This window comes from Mauremys reevesii, linkage group 7 (genome assembly GCF_016161935.1).
Source record: "Mauremys reevesii isolate NIE-2019 linkage group 7, ASM1616193v1, whole genome shotgun sequence".
NCBI lineage: Eukaryota > Metazoa > Chordata > Testudines > Geoemydidae > Mauremys > Mauremys reevesii.
In genome coordinates, this window is record NC_052629.1 from 56,326,182 (window position 1) to 56,353,242 (window position 27,061).

The 27,061-nt window shown below is 44.0% G+C and overlaps 1 protein-coding gene and 1 long non-coding RNA gene across 7 annotated transcripts in view; one reads left to right on the forward strand and one right to left on the reverse strand.

The window, feature by feature from the left end:
- Positions 1-25,391, forward strand: LOC120368539. 2 transcript variants are annotated; one of them, XR_005582632.1, is made up of 4 exons: positions 1-668; positions 13,680-13,862; positions 19,296-19,403; positions 25,086-25,219. It is a non-coding gene; the product is annotated as an uncharacterized LOC120368539 (long non-coding RNA). The 2 variants fall into 2 exon arrangements; XR_005582631.1 differs by lacking the exon at positions 13,680-13,862 and having other exon boundaries at positions 25,086-25,391.
- The window catches only part of LOC120368535 (pulmonary surfactant-associated protein A1-like), a 19,777-nt gene continuing 12,071 nt past the window's right edge, over positions 19,356-27,061 (reverse strand). For 4 of the 5 annotated variants that reach the window (XM_039480653.1, XM_039480654.1, XM_039480656.1 and 1 more), the window contains 4 exons: positions 25,038-25,219; positions 23,850-23,972; positions 20,914-20,991; positions 19,356-19,790 (listed from right to left, as the gene is read on the reverse strand). In XM_039480653.1, coding sequence (XP_039336587.1) covers positions 19,417-19,790; positions 20,914-20,991; positions 23,850-23,972; positions 25,038-25,206 — 744 coding nt within the window. In that variant the 5' untranslated portion in view covers positions 25,207-25,219 and the 3' untranslated portion in view covers positions 19,356-19,416. The remainder of the gene's footprint in view (positions 19,791-20,913; positions 20,992-23,849; positions 23,973-25,037; positions 25,220-27,061) is intronic. The other variant, XM_039480657.1, reaches the window with a different exon arrangement.

The following is a 27,061-nucleotide window of genomic DNA, read 5'->3' on the forward strand; positions in this document are numbered from 1 at the left end:
GAGAAATGAGGTGTTTCCCCCACCTGAGCCTGAAGAAGTGAAGGTGACTCAGAAGAGGCCAATCAAGATTATCAACCACACTCTGGGGGGAGTCCGGCTTGACTGATAAGCATTAATTGGGGATGAAGCCCTGCTAGGCAGGAGCAGGCTGGGCTTGTATATGGCCAGGAAGTTGAGAACAGAAGGGAGTGAGTCTGGAGTTATTCTCTTGGTACAGAGAGGTGGGTTGGCAGGCAGAAACTTGGGGGAGTAAGAGCCCTGTGAGAAGGGTTTACCCCGAGAAGTTGTGGGGAAGAAAGCATGTGGAAGGCAGAGTAGGAAGCAGCCCAGGGAAAGAGCTGGGGTTGAGAATCTGTAGACCTTGGCTGCTGATTGTAGGATCCCTGGGCTGGAAAGGGGAACCCAGGCCTGCACACATATCAGCCACTGGGTAAGTGGCCTGGACTTTGATATGGAGGGCTTGGTATGGAGAATTGATATGGAGGGCTATCTGAGATGGTGTCAGACAGTTTGTCTGGAGAGGCTTTCATACCCTGGAAGGGGAAAACTATAGGGTGACCTGTCTGAGTCTTGCAGAGAGAGATTATGGCACAAGCAAATGATGGAAAGGGGTGCCAGAATGGATGAGATCTGATCTTCAGACCCTGCTACAAGAAAGTGCCCCAGTGGTAAGTGAACCTTGTTAGTGTGTGTGTGAGATCACAACTCTTGGGTGTAGACCAGTAAGACATATATTTCAACCCAGTAGTCTGGCTAAGCACAAACTGCAAACCCTAGCCCCCACCCATCCATTCAAAAAGGCATAGGCTGCTGCCTGTTAGCCCTGCAAGTGCATTAATGATATCCATTGTAATATAGCGCACTGCCACCCTCATATGAACAACTTACTGGATAGGGAAAGCTCTAGGAGAAGCAATATAGTTTGGTGTTTAAAACAAATCTGTTCTCTGCTCCTGCAAAGTTGAGGGTGATATGTGTCAGCACTACAGTACTTTTTATACATTTATCATAAAACTGCAGGCTGATAGTTTACAGGCCAGGCCAGGCTCTGAAAATGAAACCAAAGCTTCAGAACTTTAAAGTGATGCCACATCATGCTATTATCGCTCACAAACGAAGCTGGGTCAGAAGTAGGAGAAGTAAAACGATGTTTTATGGGCATTCCTCCTGGAATTGCAATCTACTGGTCAGACACTCCTGCAGGAGGCCAGACTTCCTTTTACTGAGGTATGAGTACCTGCTCTTCCCAGCAGTGTTAATTTCTAAAGTCCCCTTCTTAGGTTGATTTAATAAATTACAGATGAATGAAGTCTCAGTCTTTGAGCTACCCTTTTCCACCTTCCAGTTATGTTTATATGACGTTAGGTAATGCACAAATCATGCACATCCACTGAGCCAAACCTCCTGGTAACAGGAGAGCATAGAGAGCTGCATCTGCTAACCCAGCTGTAAAGCTGCTGTAGTAGCTACAAAGTAGCAGTGTTGATTCTCCACACCATACCAAAAGGTTTGTGAGGACAAGACACAACCCACCACAGTCCTTCACAAAGCCCACTCACTTAGACTTTGCACAGGGGATGAGAATTTGTCCCATCATGTATAAAATGCCAAAACTTCTTACATACTGAATACTGACACGCAAATATGTGATTGTAGAAAATACATGAATTTCACTGTAACTATATGCTAAAATTCAAAGAGAGACTAATAATGAGAACACTGGTTTTGTAAACACTGAAAAACATTGTAAAACACTAAAAAATGTAGATGGAAAATCCTTGAAGGAGGAGGTCTTTTGAGGAGAAACTTGAAGACAGGTGGACAGAGTCCGGTGAAGGGGCCTGCACTGGAAAAAAGTGTGTAGTTGAGTGGTAAGTCGGGTATCTCGGGTGGTGCAAAGGGCAATAAAAGAGCAAGATTGGAGCAGAGGGGTAGGCAGGAGTTAAACTGCAGGACCTTAAAGGCTAGGGCAAAGGATCTGTAATAAGGATCGTATCCTGTGACCCATGGGTGGAGATGGTATCTGGCACACCTGACTTGCTAATGAATGCTAGCAGGATTTTGCTGGTGACATTTTTTAGGAACATTGGGATTTATCATCAAGCAGATTCCAAATGGAACTTCATTTTGCCATTAGGCAAAAGGAAACAGAACCTGTTAATTGAGGACCAAATCCTGAACTCTGCTTCCAATCCAAGGATTTTTCATGGGTTTTGGGGAGCTGGAGTTTCCTTTCCATTCTGGGCAATGGAGTGCCAGTGCACCCACTCTTATGCAGGGAGTTTTGAACTTCAAGTCCAGAAACCCCAATCTTATATCCCCCTCCCCTGGTCTAGGTAAGGCTGTTTGGAGAGCTGCTCCCTAGCACATAGCAAAGCCACTCCCTTCCCCTTCAGCCACATAACTGTAACTTGATGAATTAATTTCACCTGTAGTAAATTGTGCAATGCTGTACACGGAAGTAAGAAATTCTGTCCAGACGCCTGGCAGATCAGCTTACAACCTGAAGCATGAATGTGATTATTACCTGTATTGTTATCTTAGCTGCATGTTTGTAGTTAAATAGTCATCCTTGTTGGAATGCAACCAGTCAGGTTATTTCCCCTCTCAGTATAGATAGCTGTATCATGTCCTGTGCCACCAATTGTATAAAATACACATCTCATAAAAGGTTTACTGGCTTGTAGGTACACAGATAATCTTTCTCCACTCTAGCTGCTCTGACTAATGCTGCACTGACTCTCCATTGAGTCAGAACAGCAGGAGTACAGTGTGTTCTGTCCAGGAGCTGGTTAATTTGGCCTCGTGGCCTCTGCACACCTCTGTATCAGACTATTTCCCCTCTCCTTCATTTTGCTAACCTGGTTTGTCTCTTCTGCTAATAGTGCTTTCTTTACTCTGTTCTTGCCTTCAATTTTCCTTCAGGTTTTGTATTAACCTTTGATTTCTTTTCGCTTCCTTCCCTTTCCCTCCTTTACCTGGACACTTGCTTTTCCTCCACTGTTTTCTGTTCCCATTTGTGTTTCTGTTTTTTCTCGCCCTATTTTAATGTACTGCTTTTCTCCCCCCACAACCCCTACATGCAGACAAACAATTTTTCAACTGCATCATTCTTTTCCACCAGAAGTTTATTTTCCCATTTAATGCTCTATAGCTCTCCATAGCTGCTAATTAGGAGAGGAAACGAAAAGCCAGTGTAACAGTGCACAGCAGTTTCTGATCACACAGTCGAAACAGAAACAGCACCACTGACTTTTTCTTTTAAATTTTGGCTGAGATGAAATGAGCACATTAAAAATTTATCCCAGTAATTACCTACTTCAAATGACCTATACAACATGGAGCAGAAAAAGATGGAGTGTAAGATATTCGGTGGGAAAGGGGGGTTGAGAATTAATGGTGCTGTGTAACTAAGTTAACTCTTGCCCTTTTATTCCAGTTTACCTTTATATTCATTTCAAAATTAGATTAACCAATCATTTCAATAGTGTCTTAAAGTGCGCTAAATTCATAAGGAACTTGTATTATGATGATGGGAGGGGCAAATGGAAAGATTTTTTACTAACTCCTGTAAGTTCTAAAAAATATCCGGGTTCATTGTAACTAGCAGATACAGAAGTTGCAGATGGCAATGTGATTCTCCCCCCCTTCCCACAACGTTGACAATGTCCATTTGAACATGCTTCATTGTGACATGTCAGTCAGCATTTGGATATTTTATCCACTCCCTTTGAAATGGGCCTACAACCACTTTAAATTCCATTTTCTATCATGAATAGCTTTGCATTGAGGTGAAGGGACCTTGCATGCAGAATATTGTAGAAATAGGTTTAAAACACCTCTTCAAACAAGCAACCATCCTGCATATTTCCCAACCTGCCAAGCCTCAAATGTAGGACACAATACGTTAGATGCCAGTCACAGTAAAATGTTCATGCTGGAAACATAAAATATGATGGAATTTTTCCTTTAAAATAAGTCTGTCCATAACCTCCTCTTCATTTCTGAAGTAAATCATTGTCAATGGAACTGAGGGGACACTAAACTGGTCTGGAACATAAGTGATTTGGGGATGCTAATGAGTAACATCCCTTGGAAGGAGGGACGCTCATGAGAGATGCATCCCGGCGACCTGCTGACCAGCATGGGTGGAGTAGCAAGAGCCTCTAGCAAGGATAGCTGATGACTCTTCAATAGCAGCAGGCAACAAATCCCTTGAGGAAGGGGTTTTAGGAGAAATAGCGAGAGCTAAACTTGATCAGAGGAGGGTATCTGAGAGGTGGCTCCTACACTTTAGCCATTTTACTTCAGACTTGCTTGAAGTTAGCCACACTTTCTACCTTATCTTTGGACTATAGCTGGTGGAAGCTGTATTTGTATTTGAACCCTAAAGGGGCAGTAGTTTCAGGAGCTTCATTATTTATTCATTTTTTAGAACAAGGTATCCCATGGAAGCGTTTAAATTGCCACCAGATAAACAAAACCCTTTCTTTGGCCAACCACAACTTAAAACTTGTGTGTCCCCATCCTTAGCAAATAGGCCTATTGTCATCATTGTCAAAATGAAACATCTCATTGACTGCATATGACTAACCGTCTAATTTAGAACTTGAAAGAGCAGGCTGCCTTGAAAAGATGGTGAACTGCTTCCATTCTTTAGAACAGCTAAGACTTCCTTTGCAGCTCATAATTATAACATAGCCTTTAAGATCATTGCTGAGGGCTGCAGAAACACAAAGTACTGACGAAAGGCCTTGTTTTATGGTATACTTGCAGTCTAGTACTTGTCTGAAAATCTACAGTCTACAATGAATTTACAGAGTTTAAACACCAGATGGGAATATATTTGGGCCAGGTGGTCTGAAGACTTAGGCCTGGGCTACACTAGCGGATGGGGGGTGGGGTTCAAACTAAGATACACAACTTCAGCTACACTATTTGCATAGCTGAAGTCGGAGTATCTTAGTTCGACTTACCTGGCCATCCTCACGGCAGCGAGTCGACTGGCATGGCTCCCCCGTCGATGCCGCTTACTCCTCCTGCCGAGGTGGAGTATGGGCATCGATTAGCGGATCAATTTATTGCGTCCAGGTGAGACGCGATAAATCGATCCCCGATACATTGAACACTACCCACCAATGCGGTGGGTAGTATAGACGTATTCTTAGTCTTTGTTGACAGGTGGAAAACAGAGATGATCCTGGTGCCCTTAATCATCATCACTCAAGGCACTTCTGATAGCACTTTGGGGAGGTGGGGAAGGGCGGGAGGAAGAGGAGACAAGTTCCCAGTCACCTTTTCCCTTCAAGGAACCCATCTTGGTGTCTTCCCACCAGCACCCGGTTGAAGCTATGTAAAAGGCTTTTCTTAGCCTTCTGCAGGTTTTAGCACATTAATATAGTTTCTGTCTCTGGCAGTAATAATCGCTTTATTGCAGCTGGTCAAAAGGGGATCATAGGCCTAGGGAAAGTGAAATGGAGAATGAGAGTAGCTAGCTTGTGCCAGTCTCTTGTTTTCTATTCTCAGATACATCTTAAAATGGCTTTCACAAAGGGGGTGGTGAGTATAACCTAGTGCCCTACTCTTAGCTTTGTTCTTATGATCAGTCCAAAGTGCTTCATAATTTTGTCCTTCTTTAGATTTCATAATATTTAGGTAACTTTTGTAGAGTGTTGAAAGGCTACAAATTTTACACTATTGACTATTCTCTGGAAAAGTACAAAGCAAGTTCGACATGGGATTCTCCTTGGGGAAGGCTGTCAAGAACTTGACACAATGACCAAATGAAATAATGGCCCCAAAATCCATGGAGGCATATGATCTGAAGTATTCATAACAACAAATATAACCGAGTCTGTGTTCTCATTTCTACCAGGATATCCCCTTAGTAACTAGTGTTTAATGCTACTCATATAGCACCTAGCAGCTAATAGTCAGTCAGCTGGAACTGTACAGGACATGTGGATAAACATATGGTTGCTTTTTTTGAAATGGTTTCAGTGTAATTGTGTTACTCTTGAATACCTCCTGGAGACACATCATCCCTTAAATGACAGGTACAGACCACAAGACGGTGTAACAACAGAGAAAAAAAAATCCCTGCCAGTGAATTAGCTTGATGCTTTGTGTTTCACTGAGCAAGAACTAACTGCTAAAGGTTTGTAAAGCAAATATGGACATACCTTAGCTTTGAAGCTTGTGTGTGGGTTTTTAGCAGTGAGTATTTGTGAGGTACCAAGGAAACTAGCAGGCACTTGGTTAGTGAAGTATGTCCAAGCTGCTGACTGTAATATTTAACTCCTTGTCTTGGAATGGCCTCTGACATTCAAGTCTCAACATTATTATGGTAGTGCCTGAAGGGCAACTGAGAAGAGCACCCCATTGAGCTAGGAATTGTACAAACACAGTAAGGAACAGTCCCTGCCCTGAAGAGCTTATAATTACTAGTTTCTTGACTATTGTCATCACTGTACTGCCAGCCAAGAGGATTTTTTTATAGTTTAGCCGCATTTTCTGGATGATTTTTAGTTTCATGAACAAGAATACAATATTTGTTGGACCTGACTGGAAGAACCTGTTTGAGCGGCTCTGCTGCTTTGCTGCCCTCTCTGAAATATGTAGCAAGGGATTGTTATCTTGCATCTATCATTTCAATTAATTCCAGTCTGTTTGCAACAGATTTCTTTTTCCAGAGTGTCATTTACCTTTAGGGAAGGAGTTCTTGTAGGTTATAGAAACTCAATGCAGTTTTCTTCCCTGGGCAGCTTCCCTGCTCCTGCCCAGTTGGGGCATGCGAAGCCTGGAACTCCGCAGGTGATCAGTGAGTTCCCAGCCCACCACCTTCCTCAGGGCGGGCTCTCGCTGAAGGCATCGGGAGGCATGGACAGAGATGGGACAGTGCATCCCTTGCCTCGGGCCATGCTTGCTGTTTACAGTTGCTGTAGCTACCACAGCAGCTCAGTGACTCCGGGCTACTGCAGGGCTTGGTAGATCCCCATTAGGGTCGGGGGTTCGTGCTTCATGACACAAGAATAGCAGCAAAGTCCAGTTCTGCTGAATGGGGAGCTCTACTTCCTACTGGCTGGCCCCTGTGTGGTGAGGGCAGGCCCCACCACAGGGATCCCACCTAAGTTCCTGTAGGATGCATGCAACCTGCTGGGATCACCCATTCTCAATAGCATTGAGAGCTCTGTGGCTGATGTGTGGAGAGCCTGAGCTCAGGAGAATCCTTCCTCGCTGCCACCTACAGAAAGGGGTTTGCTGCTTTTCAACACATACAGAAGAAGGGGCCCAAGTCTACAAACCCCACTGAGGCTAGCCCTATTGACTTCAATGGGACTTCTCCCACTATACCCATCAGTAAGGGATTGCAGGATTGGTCCCTAGGGCTGGAAATATTTGCTGTAAATGAAGGTTTTCTCTCAGATTAGCAGACCGTGGAAGCAAACACGTACTGTACAACCAGAGTACCGTGAAATAAATAAAAATCAATGCACAGAAAACAACTGCTAATTTAAAATCCATACAATCACCTCTCCCCTGGCGGTGCAGCTCAGTGGTGACTTGACTGGCTTGGCTGTGCCAGCTGCCGCACAGGGAGTGGGCGTGGTGCACCATGTGACTAAGTGGGGTTGGCTCTGAGTCAACAGGAAACCCACGTGTGGGAGGCGGGTGGCTACCCCTCCACACTTCCCCTGGCCCCCTCTCCCTCTGGAGCCTGTGTGGTTGCCAGATGTGGCTTCCAAGGCACTCACTGCCCTGGATCAGGGCTCCTGCTCATTAGCCATCTGTGGCCCTGGTTAAATCCCTCTACCCTGGCCCCCGCCAAATATAGAAGTCAAACTACACCCATGATTCCCCTCCCCCCAAAAAAAAGCTTTACAAGATTTAACAAGATCCTGAGTTTTCTTCACCGCCCTGATGGGCTAAGTGTAGTGCTGACAGCACAATAGATCCAATATATGTTTTATTCGGTTGTGACTTTTGGACTAAGACTATTGGCCTAGGCTGTTCCCTCTTTAGGGAGCTCTCCCTCTTTTTGTGTGGAAGGATGGAATTTCACCTCTTCAGCAGCAGCATAACCACCAAGTAGAAGCCCATCTGATGTCGCTTCATGTGAGCTTTTGTAAAGGAGAGCAGCAGCCAGTGGTTACTGGCTCAGCAGCACCATCCCTTGCTCATTTCCTAGAAGTTAGTGAAATGTAGACAGTTCAGGTAGAAGCTAGCTGCCAGACAAACAATCAGCAAAGTAAGAAAGAGAGAGAAACTTTAATCTAAGGACACTGAAGCAACTTCCGACTCCTACAAAAAAACTCATTGGGGTTGATAAGGTGCACATAAAGCAAACAGGACACAATCCTGGAATTCAGTTTTCGGAGGCATGAAAGACTGTGGTCTCGTCTGCCAGAACAATCTCTATCTATCCCTCTATCAATCTACATAGTCTCAGTATTTCAAACCTGGTGCTTAGACCACTAGGCCATCCCTTTACGGAAACAGTAGGAGTTAAGTTAGATTGTTGGTTTACCATATTAGAGTACTTGCTGGTAATTAAAATGATACATGCCAGCTTAAAAATAAAGCATGCAATATTAGTAGTGGGGAAAATAATAAATTAAGGCATCCACATCAAGGTGGATGTGACATTTTCTGAAGCCTAAACAATCAGGAGGGTAATGGTGTTTTAACACTTAACTTAGGATGGGTTTTGCTGGTGAACGTTCTCCAATGATCAACGTTCCCTAGCTTTTTTTTTTTTTTTTTTTTTAAATGTAAGTCTGAGTTTCACTATGCATATGGGCTTGTTCTGTACTATGCTGCTTCTGCTCTGACATCAGCTGGAGAACTGGGAACTTTTTAAAAGTCTCTTATTAAGGATATACAAATCCTTTCTTGTGTGGAGACAGGTGCTCTAAAATAGGTTATGGGAAAATAATGTAAAATGGATTAAAAATAACAATTGTGTACTGATTCTGCTTCATATAATTCAGTCTCCATTAACTTACTATGATTTAATTATTTTAACTTAGTGGTCTAAATATTACATTGTATGTCCATTTTGTTACTATTTGCCAAACCCATATTTTAATAGTTACAACAACCGAATGGATTTATACAGCTCCTCTAAAGAAAGTAATTACTCCTAAAGGGCCTACGCTACACTATGCAAGTCCACTGAGGCATATACCAGTTAGAAGCTGGGTTACTGGGCCGTCTCTGTAACAGTAAGACACAATAACTAGAGCCAGTCAAAACAGGGAAACAATTTTTTGTGAAATGTTCTGAAATTTTTAGTTTGTTTTGCAGGGCTCTTCAGTGAGGAAAATGAAGGTGCCATTAAAATGTTAAAATTATTTTGATTAAACTTTCTGAAAAAATTGGCAAACACATCAGTCAAAAACTTGGTAGAAAACTTGGAGAGCCAGAAAATGTTGTTGTTCTGAAATTTTATGTAACAAGTTTCCATTTTTAAAAAGGGCCACTTTCCGACAAAAAATGTTCAACTCTTGAGTTAAGTCCTACAAATATATTTTTCAAAAGCACTGAAGTGACAGAGATGCCTAAATCTCACTGACTTCCTATGAGACTAAATGCCTGTCAATTTTTTTTAATGGAAATTAGCTCTTCAACAACCAACCCCCCCCGCCCCCAAACAAACGCCCTTATCCTGAAAACACTAACTACTGGGCATAGTGTTTAATGCTATAAGTCCCATTATTTTTAAAGTCATTTTTACTACTTACAATAATAAGCACTAAAACTGGTAGTAAAAGAGCTGGGTAGGAAACTGTTTTCCTACTCTGCAAAAATGTGAGACTTTAAAAAAATTCCCATTGGGGTGAAACAAAACTTTGGATACCTTTTCTGTGGAAAATCAGAGAGCCAACCCAGAATAGCAGTAGCCCAGAGGTTAGGGCATGTTTGGGAGAAATTTCAAACTCTTCAGCATCTGACATGAGTGTTCTCTCTTTGTCTCTCCAGAAATTCTATCCTGGACATGAGAAACCATTCCCAACAAAAGTGTAATAAAAAATGCCTCTTTCCCATGAAAAGTTTTGGTTTCAACAGATTGGCATTTTCCACTGAAAAATTATTGTTGAAAAATTCCCATCCAGCAATGGTATTAAGTGTAGGATCAAACTCTTAGTTGTTATTCATAAATATTTCAATCTATTTCTGGAATTCCTTTTGAGCATATTATACTGTTGCAATTTTATTTTATTTTTTTAAAGGGAAATGACGTCATTGTTTAGTCACAGTATTAAATAATAAAGCTGGTAATTTCACAGTGTAAATTAATGTAAATTTAGCTTGATGGGGTTCTATAAACAATATGAAATTTCAGTGTTGACATATATTTTGATAAAATGAAAATAAGGAGTAGGAAAGAAAAATACTAAATGAAACAATACACTTACACAGTATATTTGATTATTTTATCTCATACTATTAATAAATTTCTGACCACTGGGACTTCACTGACAAATGTATTTTTTCCCCGTTATTGTGATATTATTCAGCTTGTTGTCTCACATAAACAGCAGCACTGCATTAGTTGAAATAGACCCATGATTTTTCTCTTACTATTTCAAATGTGTGAACCCAAATGTCAATGAAAGTTTGTGGGTCTTTTTGTAGAATATGAAAAATTAGAATTTTCTTAATATTTGATCCAGGCATGTTTTGTGTGTATTTTGGAATTTGTGGCATATGTTTGTTATCCACCTGTCTCCTGTACTTATTGTAAGTAGGGGCCATATACTGTATATAGGACAGTAACTCCTCCTATGATAGAACGTCTATAATTAGTCTTTCATACATTTTGAGAATACTTAAAATGGAAGCAACAGAAACCAGTAGCAGCAGAGTAAATCAGTCTAGAACTGAAGTCAACAATATGAAACTATGCCAGTCTACACTGGCTGAGAATCTAGTATCTTTGTACATTACAGGAGCTTTGTTTCAAATAATAAAGGACTGTCAAGGGCAATGTATTTGCAGACCCTACTCCACATCCATTTAGTTACCATAGACTACATTGAGTTAGCAGCAGATTATTACATTGAATGACAAAATGAGCAATTTAAAATGATCAAAAAAGGAAATTAGAAACACCAGTATTAACTGTCACCATATTTGTCACTTATTTTTGCAACCTGGCTAATAAACTCATGTTCTGGATTGAATTGTTCAGGCACTGTTTCTTTTTCTACTCTTACAGGCAACTAAGAAAGCATGATGTATGAAATCATTAGCAATTCTGTTTTTTCCTGTCTAATCTTACCTTCTTATTAAAGTCTTAGATGTATCTTTCAAATCTCACTGATACCATCAAGTTGTTTTGCATGGGATTCCATTCCTGGTTGCCAGCCTGAAATAGAGTAAGTTTTTCTTAAAAGTTGTTCAACATATTGGACAAATGCAGCTAACTGGGAGCATGATTAGCCTGTGAGACAGAGGGATCAAGTAAGGCTGACATTAAAATACACACCGCTGAATAGTTGTACTGTAGGTGCCTCTATCACCTCCCACTTTGTTCTTAAAGTGACATGATCCTTTTAAAGTAATGTTCAAGTAGGCTTAATCTGTCTTCACCACACGTGCCTCTGATGATTTGTCCTGAAACACGGTGAAATGATTGGCAGTGGGTTTGCATACTGTCAAAAGCTTTATTTTAAGAGTCACTTGTTGGTTATTAATTAAGGCCTTCTTGGCAGGGAAATGGCTTGTGCTATTTATTTTTTTTTAAATAAATCATCAACATCATCACTTTCTAGTAGGGTAACCAGATGGCAAATGTGAAAAATTGGAACAGGGGGTCGGGGGTAATAGGAGCCTATATAAGAAAAAGCCCCAAATATCAGGACTGTCCCTATAAAATTGGGACATCTGGTCACCCTATTTACTAGTCGCACACAGCTATGTATTGATTTATTTTTCTTGATTTGCCCCATTAGGGCCTGATCCAGTCCCACTGAAGTCAATGGGACTCTTTCCATAGACAGCACTGTACTCTGCATCTGGCTCTTAATGGTCCAGATTTCTAGCTGGAATTCCCATATCTTCTCAAATATATTAACTGGTGATGGTCAATTTCTTGTCTGTTTCATGGAAAATTTCAAACCAAGTGATCATTTGCTTAAAAGTATGTTTACTTGTTTTCAATGAGGTCTGTGGTGAACAATCTGTTTTAGCGTTAATGTGGCAAACTAACTGTGATGCTGTGTATAAGAAAGGAGCCCGTTTTACACAATTTTCATAAAATGTATATAAAGTGTATCATGTATGGTATCAATGGAAAAGTTACAATCAATCAGATATGATGACTATCCTGGTTAAAGCCATGTATCATCTTTGTACCTGAAATTATGAATATTGGCTATGTACTTGCATTTTACACATGTGTTTGTAATCCTGGGTAGCAACCCCCAGATAGAATTTACATTTGGGTAAGACAGCTATGTGTTGATGGCCAGTTAAGGACATTTAGCGCAAAATGGGCCATTGAAGAAATTAATCTGGCCCAGTAAGCTTTTCCTGTGGATGGCTCAGAAAGAATACGGGCAATGACTGCCTCTGTGCGTCATCAAAGCATATAAGGGCATGTGACATGCTCAGGTGACTCTGAACTTCATTTGGGCCAGTAATTTCCCATGCACCTGTGCTATTGTGGGCTTCATTTGAGACAGTAAAATTCCATGCACATGGCAGAGGATATCAAAGGCACTTGAGACACTTCCATTTGGGCTTCATTTCTCTGGACTGGATTTCTAACAAGGAGGCTTTGAACAAGAACTGATGACCCCCAGTCTTTCTGGGCAATTGCAGAGCAACTTTTGCAAGCTAGCAGTTTATTCCATCACTCCTTCAAACCTGATATAAGGACTTAGCAATCATATGTATGTATATGATCAATTAACCATTTATAACTCTTCTTTTCTTTTATCAAACCTTTAGTTTTTAATTACTAAAAGATTGGCATCAGGGTGACTATTGGGTATGATCTGAGTTATATATTGCCCTGGCTAGGTGGCTGGTCCCTTTAGATTGAGAGGACCCTAGAACTGGTGAAATTGGTTTTCAGTAACCTCTCATCATGAACTCTAGTGTCTGGGTGGTGAGCCAAGGGCTGGAATGCCTAAGGAGATCGAATTTTTGACTTCTTGTTGGCCAGTGTGGTGATTACAGAAGTTCACTTTTGTTACTGGTTTGGCATAATCTAATGATAGAGTAACCACCAGTTTGGGGCGAGGCTATCCTATTTCTCAGGGGCCTGTCCTCAATTTGGCAGCCTCAGTGGTGACCCACTGAGGCACAGTGACACTAACATGTCCTTCCTGGAAACAACACATCCAGCTTCATCCTGAGTTTCAAACATTACATGGCATCATTTGGAGTGCCAGGAAGCAGGGTGGTTTTTGAAGGCGTGGGCAAGTAAGTATGGGTACTAAACCAGCTGGCTGCCTTCATCAAAGCTATGTAAACTTAAGGGACAAATAAAGTTTCAGGGTTGGGTTTTAGTCTGGCATTTGCTGACACAAATCCTTCACCCTAGTTTGTGAGTTATATATGCATAGGCCAACTTAAAACATAACCATTTCGAAGTGAATTTAGTTGCTATAAAGAGAGCTTGCCTGAGTGTGCTGGAGATGAAATTCTCCACTTTATTCACTGAACAGATACAACTGGGTAAGCTGCGTGTCAAGGTTCTTCTTAGACATCCCTTGCCAATGTGCTTCAAGTTCCTGAACTGACAGGGCTAAACTCCAGGGCTGCCTATGGCCTGTCAGTTAAGAATGACACCAAAGATGCATGGGCACTTTCTGAGATGGAGACATGAGGTGGCATGTACATTGTATGAGGTGTGTATATGTCTACTGAACACTAGACTTTGACGAGCAACTCATTTCTCTTTGCCAGTAAATAACCCTCATATATTGCAATGAATCTCTGTGACTACTGACCTGACCTGGATTGGGCCCAGCACCCGAGGGAAGCGCTGATTTGCATAACCAATATCTTGAGCCACCTTGTCAACCAAATTAAAATTAAAAAGAGAGATTACATTTACTCTAATCTTAAAAATACTGAAGCCTAAGTTTCTTCTCAGGTGGGGCAGACTCAGGAGTAACTCTGACTTCAATGCAGGTACATGAGTGTAAAACTAGTATAAGAAAGAGACCAATCTAGTAATTGCTGCCTATTCCCCTGCTGTCCAGGCCATCATTTCTCCAGCCTCTAAGTGAGGAGCCAAGCGAGGCTCATGGCCAGAGGCAGGGGAAATGATGGTCATAAGTGCTAAAACATGGCCTGGAAAAGTGGTAGAGTAGGGAAGCCAAGAAAAAGCCATTATCCCCTACTACATGGTCCCTTGGTGCAGGGCCGGCTCCAGACCCCAGCGCACCAAGCAGGCGCGTGGGGCGGCATTGTCCTGACAGGGCGGCATTTGGCTCCGGCGGACCTTCTGCAGTCATGCCTGCGGGAGGTCCACTGGAGCCCCGGGACGAGCGGACCTGCCGCAGGCATGACTGCGGAGGGTCTCCTCTTCCCGCGGCTCCGCTTGAGGTCCCGCGGCTCGGACGGAGCTCCTGCAGGCATGCCTGCGGATGCTCCACCGGAGCCGCGGGACCACGGGACGGTCTGCAGGCACTTCTGCCCCGGCCGCGGGACCGGGGAAGGGTGGCGCGAGCGGCGCGGCGCGCCGCACTGCTTGGGGCGGCGGAATTTCTAGAGCCATCCCTGCCCTGGTGGAACATCTGTATCCACCTGTTGACTCTTGGCCTATCCTTAAATTGTAAGTTCTTTGGGACAGGGCTGTTTTTTTGGTGCTGTGTGTGCACAATACCTAACATAGTAAGGTCCTGGTCCATGAGTGGGGCTCCTACTTGCTATAGAGAAACAAATCATGATACCACCGATATTGCTGCAGTAGGGTTAAACATAACAGTACAGTGATTGACAGCATTGGGACTGAAGTGTCAGTTCACAATCTGCCCTGAGTAGCTGCACTGCCCCAGGAGCTGATCTGAGAGGAAATTAGCACCTTGATTCCTGCACCCTGATTAAGTGCACAGGACAAGCCATGGATCATGCCCATTGCATTTTTCTGCAGCCTAATAAGCAATAGAGTGGGTTAATGGCACTGTTCTGCTCACATGGAAACACAGTACTGTGTAATATAAACAATGTCATTGGTACGGCAAGGGATACAAGTATTGCCAAAGAGAATTCACCAAACAATGGTGTGAGGAGCCACACAGGCACCAGTTTGTTCAACTAGAACTAGATCCTGGTTCAGCACTAGAACTCTAGGTTTAACCACCTGTGGTAGACTGGCTTCAGCACTAGCGAAGCCTCTGCCCCTCCTGCCATGACTGTGTGTGAAGTAGCATTGCCTCCTGTCAATGGTTGCTCTGGTCCTGCCCTTCTCCTTGTGATTTGGTTCTCTGTCCCCGGCATGGTCTAGTGCCCCCCCTTTAAGGAGTGGGGCAGGGGAGGGGCATGAACAGAGAGTCACATCCAAGTCCAAGCCCTTGTGCCAAGTCTCTGGCCTTGACTCTGGGCCCAGTGTCATCACACCCATAGCTCTGTGCTCTGAATTGTGCTCATTCTTTCACATTCTTTCCCAGTGACTGGTAGGGGAACTCAGGCTGATCCTCTCCTCCATCGGATATCTGCCACCCTGGAATCCTTCCTACCATTAACCTTTCTTCAGGCCTTTTCCCAAGCCTCTTGTCTTCCTGGGAGCTTTATAACAAACTGCACCTCCCAGAGCTCTATCCAGGTCTGCCCTTGCACCAGGGGTGGCCACAGGCACTTGCTCCGGTCCTGTGTTATCAAGCCTTTGTGTTCCCTATGTATCGCTCCATAGCTATAACCCCAGTTCTCTGAGAGTGACTGCAGAGTTAGCCTTGCTCTGTCACTATAGCCCTTCACCCTTCAGGCTGAAATATCTCCCAGGCTTTATGCATAACTGCCTTCGTCTTTTCCATGGCCAGCTTCCGCCTGGCCCAGGCAGCCCCAACCACTGCTGGCCCCAGGCATCAGTTCCCCCAGCCACCTGAGCAAAGGAGGTTGGAAGCAGCTTTAACTTGAGGCATCAGCAGTGAGGAGTGAACCCTGCAGCTGACTGCTCCATGGCACCAGCCAGAATAGCAGCTACTCTGCACTCCCAGTTCTGGCTTCCCACCTTGGGAGGAGGATGTTGGGGTGGCAGGGAGAGAAGGAGGGATGTGGGGGGTGGGGTGTGCTGCCCCGAGGACTACCCTGCTCTTGCAATGCAGTTTGGGGGAGGCATTGCCCCCCCATGCACCTCAACTCTGTCCATGGGCTCAGGGCTTCTGCCCTATTGGGAGCACCGGGGCTTGGGGCTTGGGTTTCAGCTGTGGGACCCCATGGCCCCCCTGAAAGGGTACATGGACCCCCAGGGGGCTGCAGATCCACTGTTGAGAACCATTAACCTAAGGTATGGGATAGCCTGGGTCAAATTCCCAACTACCTATTCCTGTTAAGAAGCAGTTTGAAGGGGATCACTTAGTGCCAGGTGTGTGGGCTATATACCTGGTGTGTGTGTGTGGTGTGTGTGTGTGGGGGAGACGACTCCCTCAGGCCTGCCTGTGGAAGCTGTTCCACTTTATTCATAAACGCCTGTATGGCAGAGTGCTTTCAAGTGGGGTCTCTAACAGCCTGGGTGACTACCCTAACCACTGGAAACAAAAGGGTAATTTGCATGTTTTCTGGGGCCCCAATTAATGTTTAAGTAAAAGTGGAAGAGCCAGTGACAAGAGCACGCACCTAAGGTTGCAGCTCCCCTGTTCAAACCCTTTCATAACCGGCAGAAAGGGGAGTTGACCCAGGTTTGTCCATGTGGGGCCTCTACCCCCATATCATAGAGGGCTTCTCATCTTTGCTTTGGCCCAATTAAGAGGTAGTTAATGTGGAACAGCTTCAACAAGACTGACTGAGGGCACAACCCATCAGCATACCTTGTAGACTAATACTTAGGCCATTCACCTGAGTGGTAAGAGACCACAGTTCAAATCCCCTTCCCTCAATCAAAGAGGCGATTTGAACCTAACTTTATTACCTGCTGGGTGAGCACTCAAACCCCTGGACTAGAGAGGGCCTCAGACTGTGGCCCAATAATTATTGAATAATATTGGAATAGCTTTACCAATAGCCGTAGAATAGCCCACATCAGCTTATGCCTTAGTTTAATGATTGGGGCACTCACCTGCGAGATGGCATACCCCTGTTCTAAGCCTGGCTGCCGCTCACTGGGCGGGAGATTGAACCAGCATCGACCCCTGCGCCTGGTGAGTATCCTAACCACTGGGTAAAGGTGAGGCGGGAGCACTGCTTCTCCTCTCAGAACCCTCATCTGGGAGGAGACAGACTCCACAACCTCCAAACCCTTTTCCTCAGCAGGGAAAGCGAAGAACCTGACCCACGCACTCCAGTGTCCGGAGTAAATACCCTACCCATTGAGCTAACGGGTCTGTCTCCTTCTCGACCACCTTTTGTGGTGTTAGGCGGCTGCTGAGTCTACCAACCAGCTCTAGTCCCACAGGGAAGAAAGGCAGCACAATGCCTGTTTGCCCTGGGCTTGGGGCCTAGGCATGAGATAGGTGTCTGGTGCCTACAGTGAAGTAGCAATACATGTGCTCAGCTGCAGAAAAGTAGGTGCCTAGTCAACGTTTGGAGCAAAAACTTAGGTGCCAAGTGAGTTTATATGGTTGGGAAGCAGCTGAACAGGGTTTTTGTGGCTCACAGTGGTGCCTAAAACTGGAATGTAGGTAACTTTGTGGCTCTGGCTTTGTGTGCCTATGGTACATACTGAGCAGGCATAGTCTCAGTTCAGTTCCCAGCTCAGCACTGCATGCTTGCTGTACCTCTGACTAAAATGCTACTGGAGTTCCCTGTGTAGTTTTCCCCATTGTTTAAAAAGAAAAAAGGGAAAGGGGAGGAGTTTTTTACCAGATGACTCCCCAAATTGTACCCCCGACACTATTCTGCCTCTTCATTTAGCATACCATTGCTCAAGCCAATGTAGTTCTGCATTAGTGAGCAATTTAAAATTAAACACAACTCATTTTTCAGGAGGAAAAGGGCGTTGTATCTCTGGCACCCCTGGACCATGACCCCAAATGGTACTCAAGGCCTTCTACTAGCATACAAATTTCCAAGCCAATCTGACTGGCTATGAACTTTAGAGCACTTTGAAAGTTTAAACAGCTATGTGACTGCAGCCTGCGTGTGGCTCTTTGCACCCATTGGCAGCCCATGCCTTGCTCACAGCAGCCCCACTTAGAAACAATGCTTGGATTATTGCCTTTTGGAGCTGGGTATTGCTCAGATTAGGTTAAAGCTAGTGAGATAAATTCTATGTGAATCCTGCTTATTTCCTACCCCCAGCATTGAGCAAAAGAAAAGTGATTTCTTCCCGTCCCAAGAACAAGCATGAACCTCCAGCTGTGGTGTCTCATTAAAGTAACCACATGCAGTTAGTTATAAGTCTACTCCCATTGGTTTTGAGGATAAAGAGCAGAAACATTCAGACGCAGTCACACTGCAACGCCGATACGACAGTCTAGCAGGTAGTTATGTCTCTGTCTGTTGATGGCTTTATAAATTAGGACCATTACTTTGAATTCATGGAATTGACAGACCTGACCTAACCAGAGAGTTAACGAAGAACCAAGCAGTAGCTGAATTAGTTAAGTCCTTGCTTGGTATCACTAGCAGGATTTGAAGGTACGTTACTGCAGTCCCACCCAAGGCAGCTTTTTCAGACTCAGCAGCCTGGGTCTCACTGGTATCTTTATTGTACTGTGATGGGAAGCAAGGACCTCTGGATAATGTGAGCTACAAATTGTTTGCTAGGAAGAACATAACCAGTGAGAAACTCCCATCGACAATGAACTCCTAAAGGCAGTACCTGAAACGTGCAAATTATCAATCATACATATGGACTCACGCAACAGTTAGTATTGGTGATGATCACCAGATATGTGCCAAACTTGTGATACAATTTTTCTTGTTCATTGGTTACCCCTTAGAGTCCCAAATGGGTCCAGGCTGGTAGACTAGGCTGACATATCATAACTGTAATTAAACGTTGCAAATTCTGCTTCTAAATGAAACCAGCAGCCCAATGGGGTTGATAGGAATCCTGTAAATTAGTCAGTGCTGCGCTTACAGGTAGCTCTCCCTTTATGGTTAGTAGGTTAGCATTGGCTTAATGAACATCACAAAGGAAGATAGTGCATCATGACTTTATTGATTTTCTCATACAGAATAATCACAGAAGTCACTAACTACAATGCTGAGAAAACAGATTCTTGTTTGTGGTTGAAAGAAAGAATTCAACGGACCCTACAGATGTCCGACATGTTGAAGGAAAGGTAGGAGCAAGGATTAAAATTCACAGATAGTGAGGCGGTTCTGGTTGCAACTTGTGCTATTCCAGGCACCGTCAGTGCACATCTCCATGCAGTTTTTTTCCCCTATGTTACTGGGCCCACCTGCATGCAAGTTTGTATAATTTACAGCTGTTCCATCCAGGAAACTGAATTTACCTGGAATTGCACCTCTCTTAATGCCCAGATAGGCATATCTGTTAAATAACCTCACAATACTGAAAACAGCATCATTCTCCCCCTTGTTCCTGGGAGATGCAATGGAGCCGCCCGCCTGTTTGCATGCTTCCAGTGTGGTCTCAAAATCGACTTCTTGTCCATTGGTAGCAAAAGTTTTTTTCCCAAATGTTATGTTCCCATCCAAAGCAAAGACTACACAAAGTAAAGCAAAAGCTCGTTAAACTTTTTTGAATCATTTTACACTCTCATGATTACTACTATAGTGGGACTCCCTCTTTCTGTATTCTTCTATAATAAAATAACCCTTCCGAATAAAATAAGGAACACAAATTGCAAACTTCATACAACTCTCTCTCCTTCCCCACCCCCAGATTAAAAAAACCCAGAGCATGGGCTATGTCATGCTAGCCTACCAAACACTGCCCTCTGCTGGACGGAACATCAACGACATGCTAAATTGAGCAGGCTATTGCTCCTGTCTAGTGACTTCAGAACAAAGAGAATATAAACTCAAGAAGAGAGGAGAATGGAGGAGGGGAGTTGAAAAGGGAGAAAGAGAAGGGGAGGAGAATTCATTAGCGTTCTAAGACTAGAAGAGAACAGGAGATGGGAAAGAGATGGAAAAGGGAGGAGAAATATATGAAGATGACAAAGTGGAGAGAGAGAAATTAAAATGAAAAGGAGTCAAAGGGAATGTGGATGGGAGGGGAAGAAATGAAGGAAAGAAGAGAAGAATTTTAAATAAAAAAAATCCACTTTGCTCCTTAGGTTCCTATCTTTTAAAGACTAGTGCACCTGCTTAACTTTGCATACACTGAGTAATGGGACTGACTTCATTAGGACTATTCACAGTGTGTAAAGTTGAGCACATGCATAAATCTTTGCAGGCCTTAGTTAGATACAACACTTGTCACTTTTGTAGCCACAGATTAACTGTGATGGCCATCAGGGTCACTCACAGAACTCAGGTGACCCAGAGAGATACTCCTGAAAGCACTTCTGCACAGAAAGGGATTATGCAATAAGACACCTCTGCCTTGTTTGCATCAGTGTTTCCACCTATCACAGTTATCTGGGGTTGGTAGGAGGAACCCTAGTAACTAATTATATAGCCCGCAAGTTAACCTCTTTAACACAATACAGAATGTATCATTGCCCATCCCCAGAGATCCTTGTTTCTTTGTATAAAAAGAATGTAAAAATAAATGGAACAAGACTCAGACTATTTTTAAGGAGCTGGTATAACATGGCTTATTTTTTCCACACTTGTTAATCAAGTTATGGGTGAGGCAAAAAGCAAAAGCAGACAGATTACCTCCTTCTAGTCTGGCAATTTGATTTTTGAATCCTTTGAGGGTTTCTTCTAATTCAGGATTACGAATAGCAGGTAGGCCTATGGACCAAAAAAAAAAGAAAAAAAAAAAAAGAAAAAAAATTCCCTTAAGTTTAAGCGTTAGGACCAGGCTTCACCGATAATGTGGAAGTCACTGTGTAAAATTAATAGCAGTTTTCTAAAACACTTGTGACTGAGTTACATTTGTTTGATTTTCCTATGTGAAAGAATTTGATCTCAGTGTGTTAAATGAATGGCCTTTTCATATGCTAACCATCCTGATAATAAACAAGGAAACTACTTCAAGAAGGAAACCATTTATGAAAAATTCAAATTGAGATCTTTGTGTTAATCTTTAATGCCCCACCAGTGCCTCACATCAGGCAAAAGAGGGTTTGGTAGGTGTACTGCTGTGCCTGGTTGATGCTAAGATAGTGTATGGGCTTCTTGAGATCACTGACAGCTGGTGTAAGATACAACATCTTTCAGGTTGTTTCAGTGCTTCCTGGTTACAGCACTGGGAAGCTGCAAAGGTAGATTAAAAGCTAGCTTTGTAGCACTCACCCCCTTCACCTCCAATCCCCCAGGACCTGGTTGGTCAGGAGAATCTGAGCTATAATCTGTAGTTTTCTACTCTATGGCTGCTAACGATAAAGGATGGCCTGCGCTCAGGGTATAGTCAGAGAAGTAGATTTTGCTGTGATGAGATACTACTTGTGACTGGATAGCTGCTCTGGAAAGCCCGACCACATGGGGTGTTGGTGGTGGAGCAGAATCAAGTGTGACAGACTTGTAAAGTGGGTGTTGTGTCTCCTTGTAATTATAATGGAAGGTAGAAGCTTTAGTGCTGTTGGTCATGGATTCAAATCTTGTGGATAACCTTGCAGAAATGTAATCATCTCTTGTCAGCTTGTACAGTGCCAATTAGCTTAATTAAAATACTCTTACATTTAAAGTACGACTGTACTCTGAATAGTGACTCTGTAACGATGGCTTTTTGGAGATTCAGGTGCAGGACTGGGTTTAGGAAGTGCGGGGCCCAATTCGAACATTTTTGTCAGGGCCCCAGCAGGGATGACTTAAAAAAAATATGTAAAAAAAAGCCTTTCATTTCTTAGTAACCAGTTCCTTATAAAAAGTTCTGATTTAAGGGATGTGCCACAGTATGTATTTTTTGTATCAATAGGATTACCATACGTCCGTATTTTTGTCCCGGATGGCGATTTAAGAACCAAAAAGCCTGACATGTTCGGGGAAAATACGGATGTATGTTAACCCTACCTAAAGTTCTTTTTAAAAAAGATGGGCCTGAACTAGAAATGAGCTCCGTTTCACATGTGTGGGTCCCCCCCCGACTCCCTGGAGGTGTGCTAGGGTGACCAGATGGCCTGATTTTATAGGGACAGTCCCGATTTTGGGGTCTTTTTCTTATATAGGATCCTATTACCACCCCCCACCAGCCCCGTTCCAATTTTTCACACTTGCTGTCTGGTCACCCTAGAGTGTGCACATGTGTGGGTCCCAGCTGCTCCCTGCCCCCCTCATTGAAGCAGGTGTGCAGGGTTACTGCCCTGGGAACTGCAGGGCATGGGTGGACATGGGGCTGGCTGGAGGCAGGGCAGGGGCTGACTGGAGGTAGGGTCTGGCTGCAGGCAGGCCAAGGGGTGCAGGGCTGGCTGTAGACAGGGGTGTGTGGGGTGGGCGGGCTGGCTGGCTTCAGGCAGAGCCGCAGGGGGGTGCGGCAGGGGTTGGCAGGGCTGGAGACAAAGGAGTGTGGGACTGGCTGGCTTCAGGTGGGGGGGGCAGAGGGTGCGAGGCTGGTGTGGGCAGGGCAGGGGGTGCAGGGCTGGTATGGGCAGGGCAGGAGGTGTGGCAGGGGCTGGCTGGAGAGGGGCTGGTGCAGGACTGTAGGCAGGGCAGAGGGTGCGGGGCTGGCTGGAGACAGGGGCTGGCTGCAGGCAGGGCAGGGAGTGCGGGGCTGGCTGCGGGCAGGGCAGGGAGTGCGGGGCTGGCTGCGGGCAGGGCAGGGAGTGCGGGGCTGGCTGCGGGCAGGGCAGGGAGTGCGGGGCTGGCTGGAGACAGGGGCTGGCTGCGGGCAGGGCAGGAGGTGCGGGGCTGGCTGGAGACAGGCTGGCTGCAGACAGAAGCTGGTGCAGGCAGGAAAGGGGGTGCGGGGCTGGTGTGGGCAGGGGGTGCAGCAGGGGCTGGCTGCGGGCAGGGGGTGCAGGTACAGGGGGTACAGCCCACCCTTTATGGTGAGTGCCCCCTCCTCCTCCCTCCCCCACCAGGGTAGCAGCAGCAACCCGGGGCTTGGGGGCTATTTAAAGGGCCCGGGGCTCCCCTGCTTCTACCGCCCCAGCCCTTTAAATAGCCGAGGGAGCCCTGGGGAAGCGGCGGGGTTCTGGGGGCTATTTAAAGGACTGGGGCGGCAGAGGCAGCTGGGGCAGTAGAAGCAACGGGAGCCCTGGACTTTTTAAATAGCCCCTAGAGCCCCACAGCCCTTCCCCAGGACTCCAGCAGTGGGGCTCTGGTGGCATTTAAAGGGCTGGGAGCCCCAGGCCCTTTAAATTACCACCTGGGGAAGCCAGGCCACCCCGGTACAGCGCTCTGGCTCTTGCCGGTACGCCATACTGGGGCTTGGGCACGAGGCTCTCTTAGGGGCGGGGCCCAATTCAGAGTAATTGGTTGAAGTTATCCTAGCCAGGAAAGCCAGCAGACACAACTGAATAGACACAGGGAGAAGATCAGCTGAGTAAGAAGATGCCATTTTTACACAGTCACTTTTCAGAGTAGAACTGAAAGTTAAAAAACTCAGTTATGGCCATTTTTCTCTAGGTTGCTTTAGACAGAGACACAGGCACATACAGACAGACACCGCCACCCCCATAAGGTTAAATGAACAGATTGTTCTTTTTCACCTGGTTGTCCAGGCTGCCTTCGCTCTCCCTTCTCGCCTCGTTCACCCCTAGGCCCTTGTGGCCCACGAAGCCCATCTTTTCCGGGAGGACCTCTCATGGAACTTGGTGGCCCTGGGGGACCTGCTGAAGGGAAATACATGAGTGAAAACTTGCCAAACTCCTTGCTGAGATTCCTCTCAAATGATGCATTTAATTCAGAATAAACACTGCTGCTGACCTTCAAGGGAACAGATTACATTACATCAGCTCAATAGCTTTTCATTACCCAACATGATTTAGGGGAAGGCTGGATGCATGTCAGAGGCAGAACATTTACTCCCTACAATGAAAGAGCAAATGCACTTTCAGTGCCTAGAAACCTGGCTCATGCAGCATCCTTGGTGGTTGAGTTGGAGGAAGCTGCTCACTTGTCATCTAGTCTGGAAGGAAGATCACAATAGAGCTAAGTGGTGAGCGAGCCTGGGAAAATTCTAAGAAAGGCAGTACCACTTATATGTTCCAACTCCTCAGAATGATCAGCTAGAGAGGCCACACATACGCGCACATTGGTGTTCACTTCAAGAGTTCCTGGATTAGATGCAAAGTTGAACACCAAGGCCCCATGTGATTGGTTCTCACTTCCAGCTCTACAGACCAGGCTGGAAAGGCATCTAGAGTCTTTAACATTTAGTTACTTCTATAGTGAAATCATGATATTACAGAGCAACTTCACTTTGCCCAAGAAGTCCCACTGACATAAAGGCAAATAAGATTTGGCTCTGTAAATAGGAGTTCACTACAAGCTGGACTTGTAGTATTCACATTACATGGAAAACAATTCCAGATTTTCATTTTTCTGTATGATATGCAGGAATTATGTCTAAAAGACAAAAAAGGGACTTTTAAATACTGAATGAGCTCAATATGTTTGGAACAACCCCTTCATCCCCAGCCTCCCTGTAGACACATTTTGACTCCTTCATAATCACATTAGCTGGTGGTCTTATAGCTAAAGCGGCAGAGTAACATTCTGAAAAACACCTAAGTACCAAGCAGCACTAACTTTCAATGAGACTTGGGCTTCTAAATGTCTGTCACTTTCAAAAATGGGACAGAAAGTGCAACAAAGTAGAATTTGGTTGATCAGATACAAATAATGAAACACAGCAGAATATCTATTTATCTGGGGTCAGTAACAACTGAAATTACCTCGCAGTCCTGGGTCTGCTTTTAAACCAGGCTTTCCTTCTCTTGCAGGCAATTCATTCAGTCCAGGTTTGCCAGGGATTCTCTGCATTCCTTCACGGTGGTCCCCAGCATGGCTGGTCACCAGCAAAAAGGCTATTGCTGTGACTACGTGAAACAATTGGGGCAACATTGTTGGAGGCCAGCTATAAAACAAAGAGTATTTACTACCCAGAGCTGAGTGCTTATTTTCAAAATTAAAAATAATTGAGGAGTGTGAATTCTTTATTTCAAATTAACATTTTCTGTTTGGGACTGAAATCTTTTTAGCTTAGTCTTTTTTTCCCCTGTGATACTAACATGATTAGTGTAGCTATAAAGCGGTTGGAGTTTGAATGATTATTACAATACATCAAAATGAAACAATTAATTCTTTACAAAATATACTCATCTGTCTAGGGAGCAAAATTTTTTTTATAAAGCTCTTGATTAACTTATCTCATTTTTTCTTTTGTGACAAGTGTAACGCCAGTATTACTTATGCAGCAATAGGTAGGCATGTCCACTACAGTGAGAAAAAAACAATCAAGATTACTCTGGGTACACTGTCTTAGTTATTTATATCTTAAAAAGGAAAAGCAACCATTCAGACTTTATTCTTCTTCTGCCTCTCTCTCTTCATTGTCACAAATTTAGCATTTTATAAACACTTCTGTATCGGTGGTGATTTCCTCAGAAAAAATAGACTGGAAATGTACAGAAACTCTGAAAAAGCACCTAAGATGGGAAGTTTAAATTGAGACTTTGTTATATATGAACTAGATTTATTTTGTTGTAACTTGTAAAGAAGTTCAACTTACCTCTCAGCTCCAATATCAAATGCAAAAGGAGCACGATAAAGGTCCAATTTATAGGGCACGTAATTGGAGATACATTTTTGTGTCTATTGGAAATGTATCGTGTGTGTAATTGGATATACATTTGGCCAGCAACACAGACATTTGATAAGTTACCTTGAATGATTTTTGCTTTGATATTCTTTGTTTAAAGCCGTGCGCAAGAACATTTGAAAGGTTAACATGCACTGATGCTTTCCTATTCTGTTGAGCTAAGATATTACATTTTAATTGGGTAAAACAGTCTTGGAGCAGAAGAATAGATGATTGCAGAGATGTCTGTCATGAGTTGTTTGCAGGATATAACGTTTCCATAGATCTTCTATTTACTCTAAGTATTAAATAATTACATCTTCATTGTGATTTTAAATGTCACAGAAGAAAAATAAGCAAGAACACAGATGACTTTTATTATATACATATTATTTTCTCATATACCATAGTGTAAAAGTGTTATATGCCCATGAATGACTGGAGCTGACAGCTCATGAGTAAGCACAATCTAACACAATAGCAACAAAGCATACAAAACAGGACACACCATCTCTACCTGTGCCGTATTCAGAGAAACTCCCAGATAATAATTTAGTTGATGCACTAAGGTATAAATAGATGCACCACAGAATATTGTACGGGGAATTCCATATCCCATTAAGAAGTATAGATCAACATGATGATATTAGGGGGATAATATCACCCATGAAACAGGAAGCCAGATTCTCATTTAGATTAAATTCCCTTTACACAGCTCTGGCAATGCACAGAGGCATTAAAAGTGGTGGCAACATACTGGAAATGGAAGACCTCTTTATATTACCTTACATTTTTATGTCCCTGGTAAAAGTTGTTCCCTTCTAGTGGCTATTTAGTGATCTATATTAAATGAGCAAAGAGTCCTGTGGCACCTTATAGACTAACAGACATATTGGAGCATGAGCTTTCGTGGGTGAATACCCACTTCGTCGGATGCATGTAGTGGAAATTTCCAGAGGCAGGTAAGCAAGAGTGAGTCAGGCTAGAGATAACGAGGTTAGTTCAATCAGGGAGGATGAGGCCCTCTTCTAGCAGTTGAAGTGTGAACACCAAGGGAGGAGAAACTGCTTTTGTAGTTGGCAAGCAATTCAAAGTCTTTGTTTAATCCTGAACTGATGG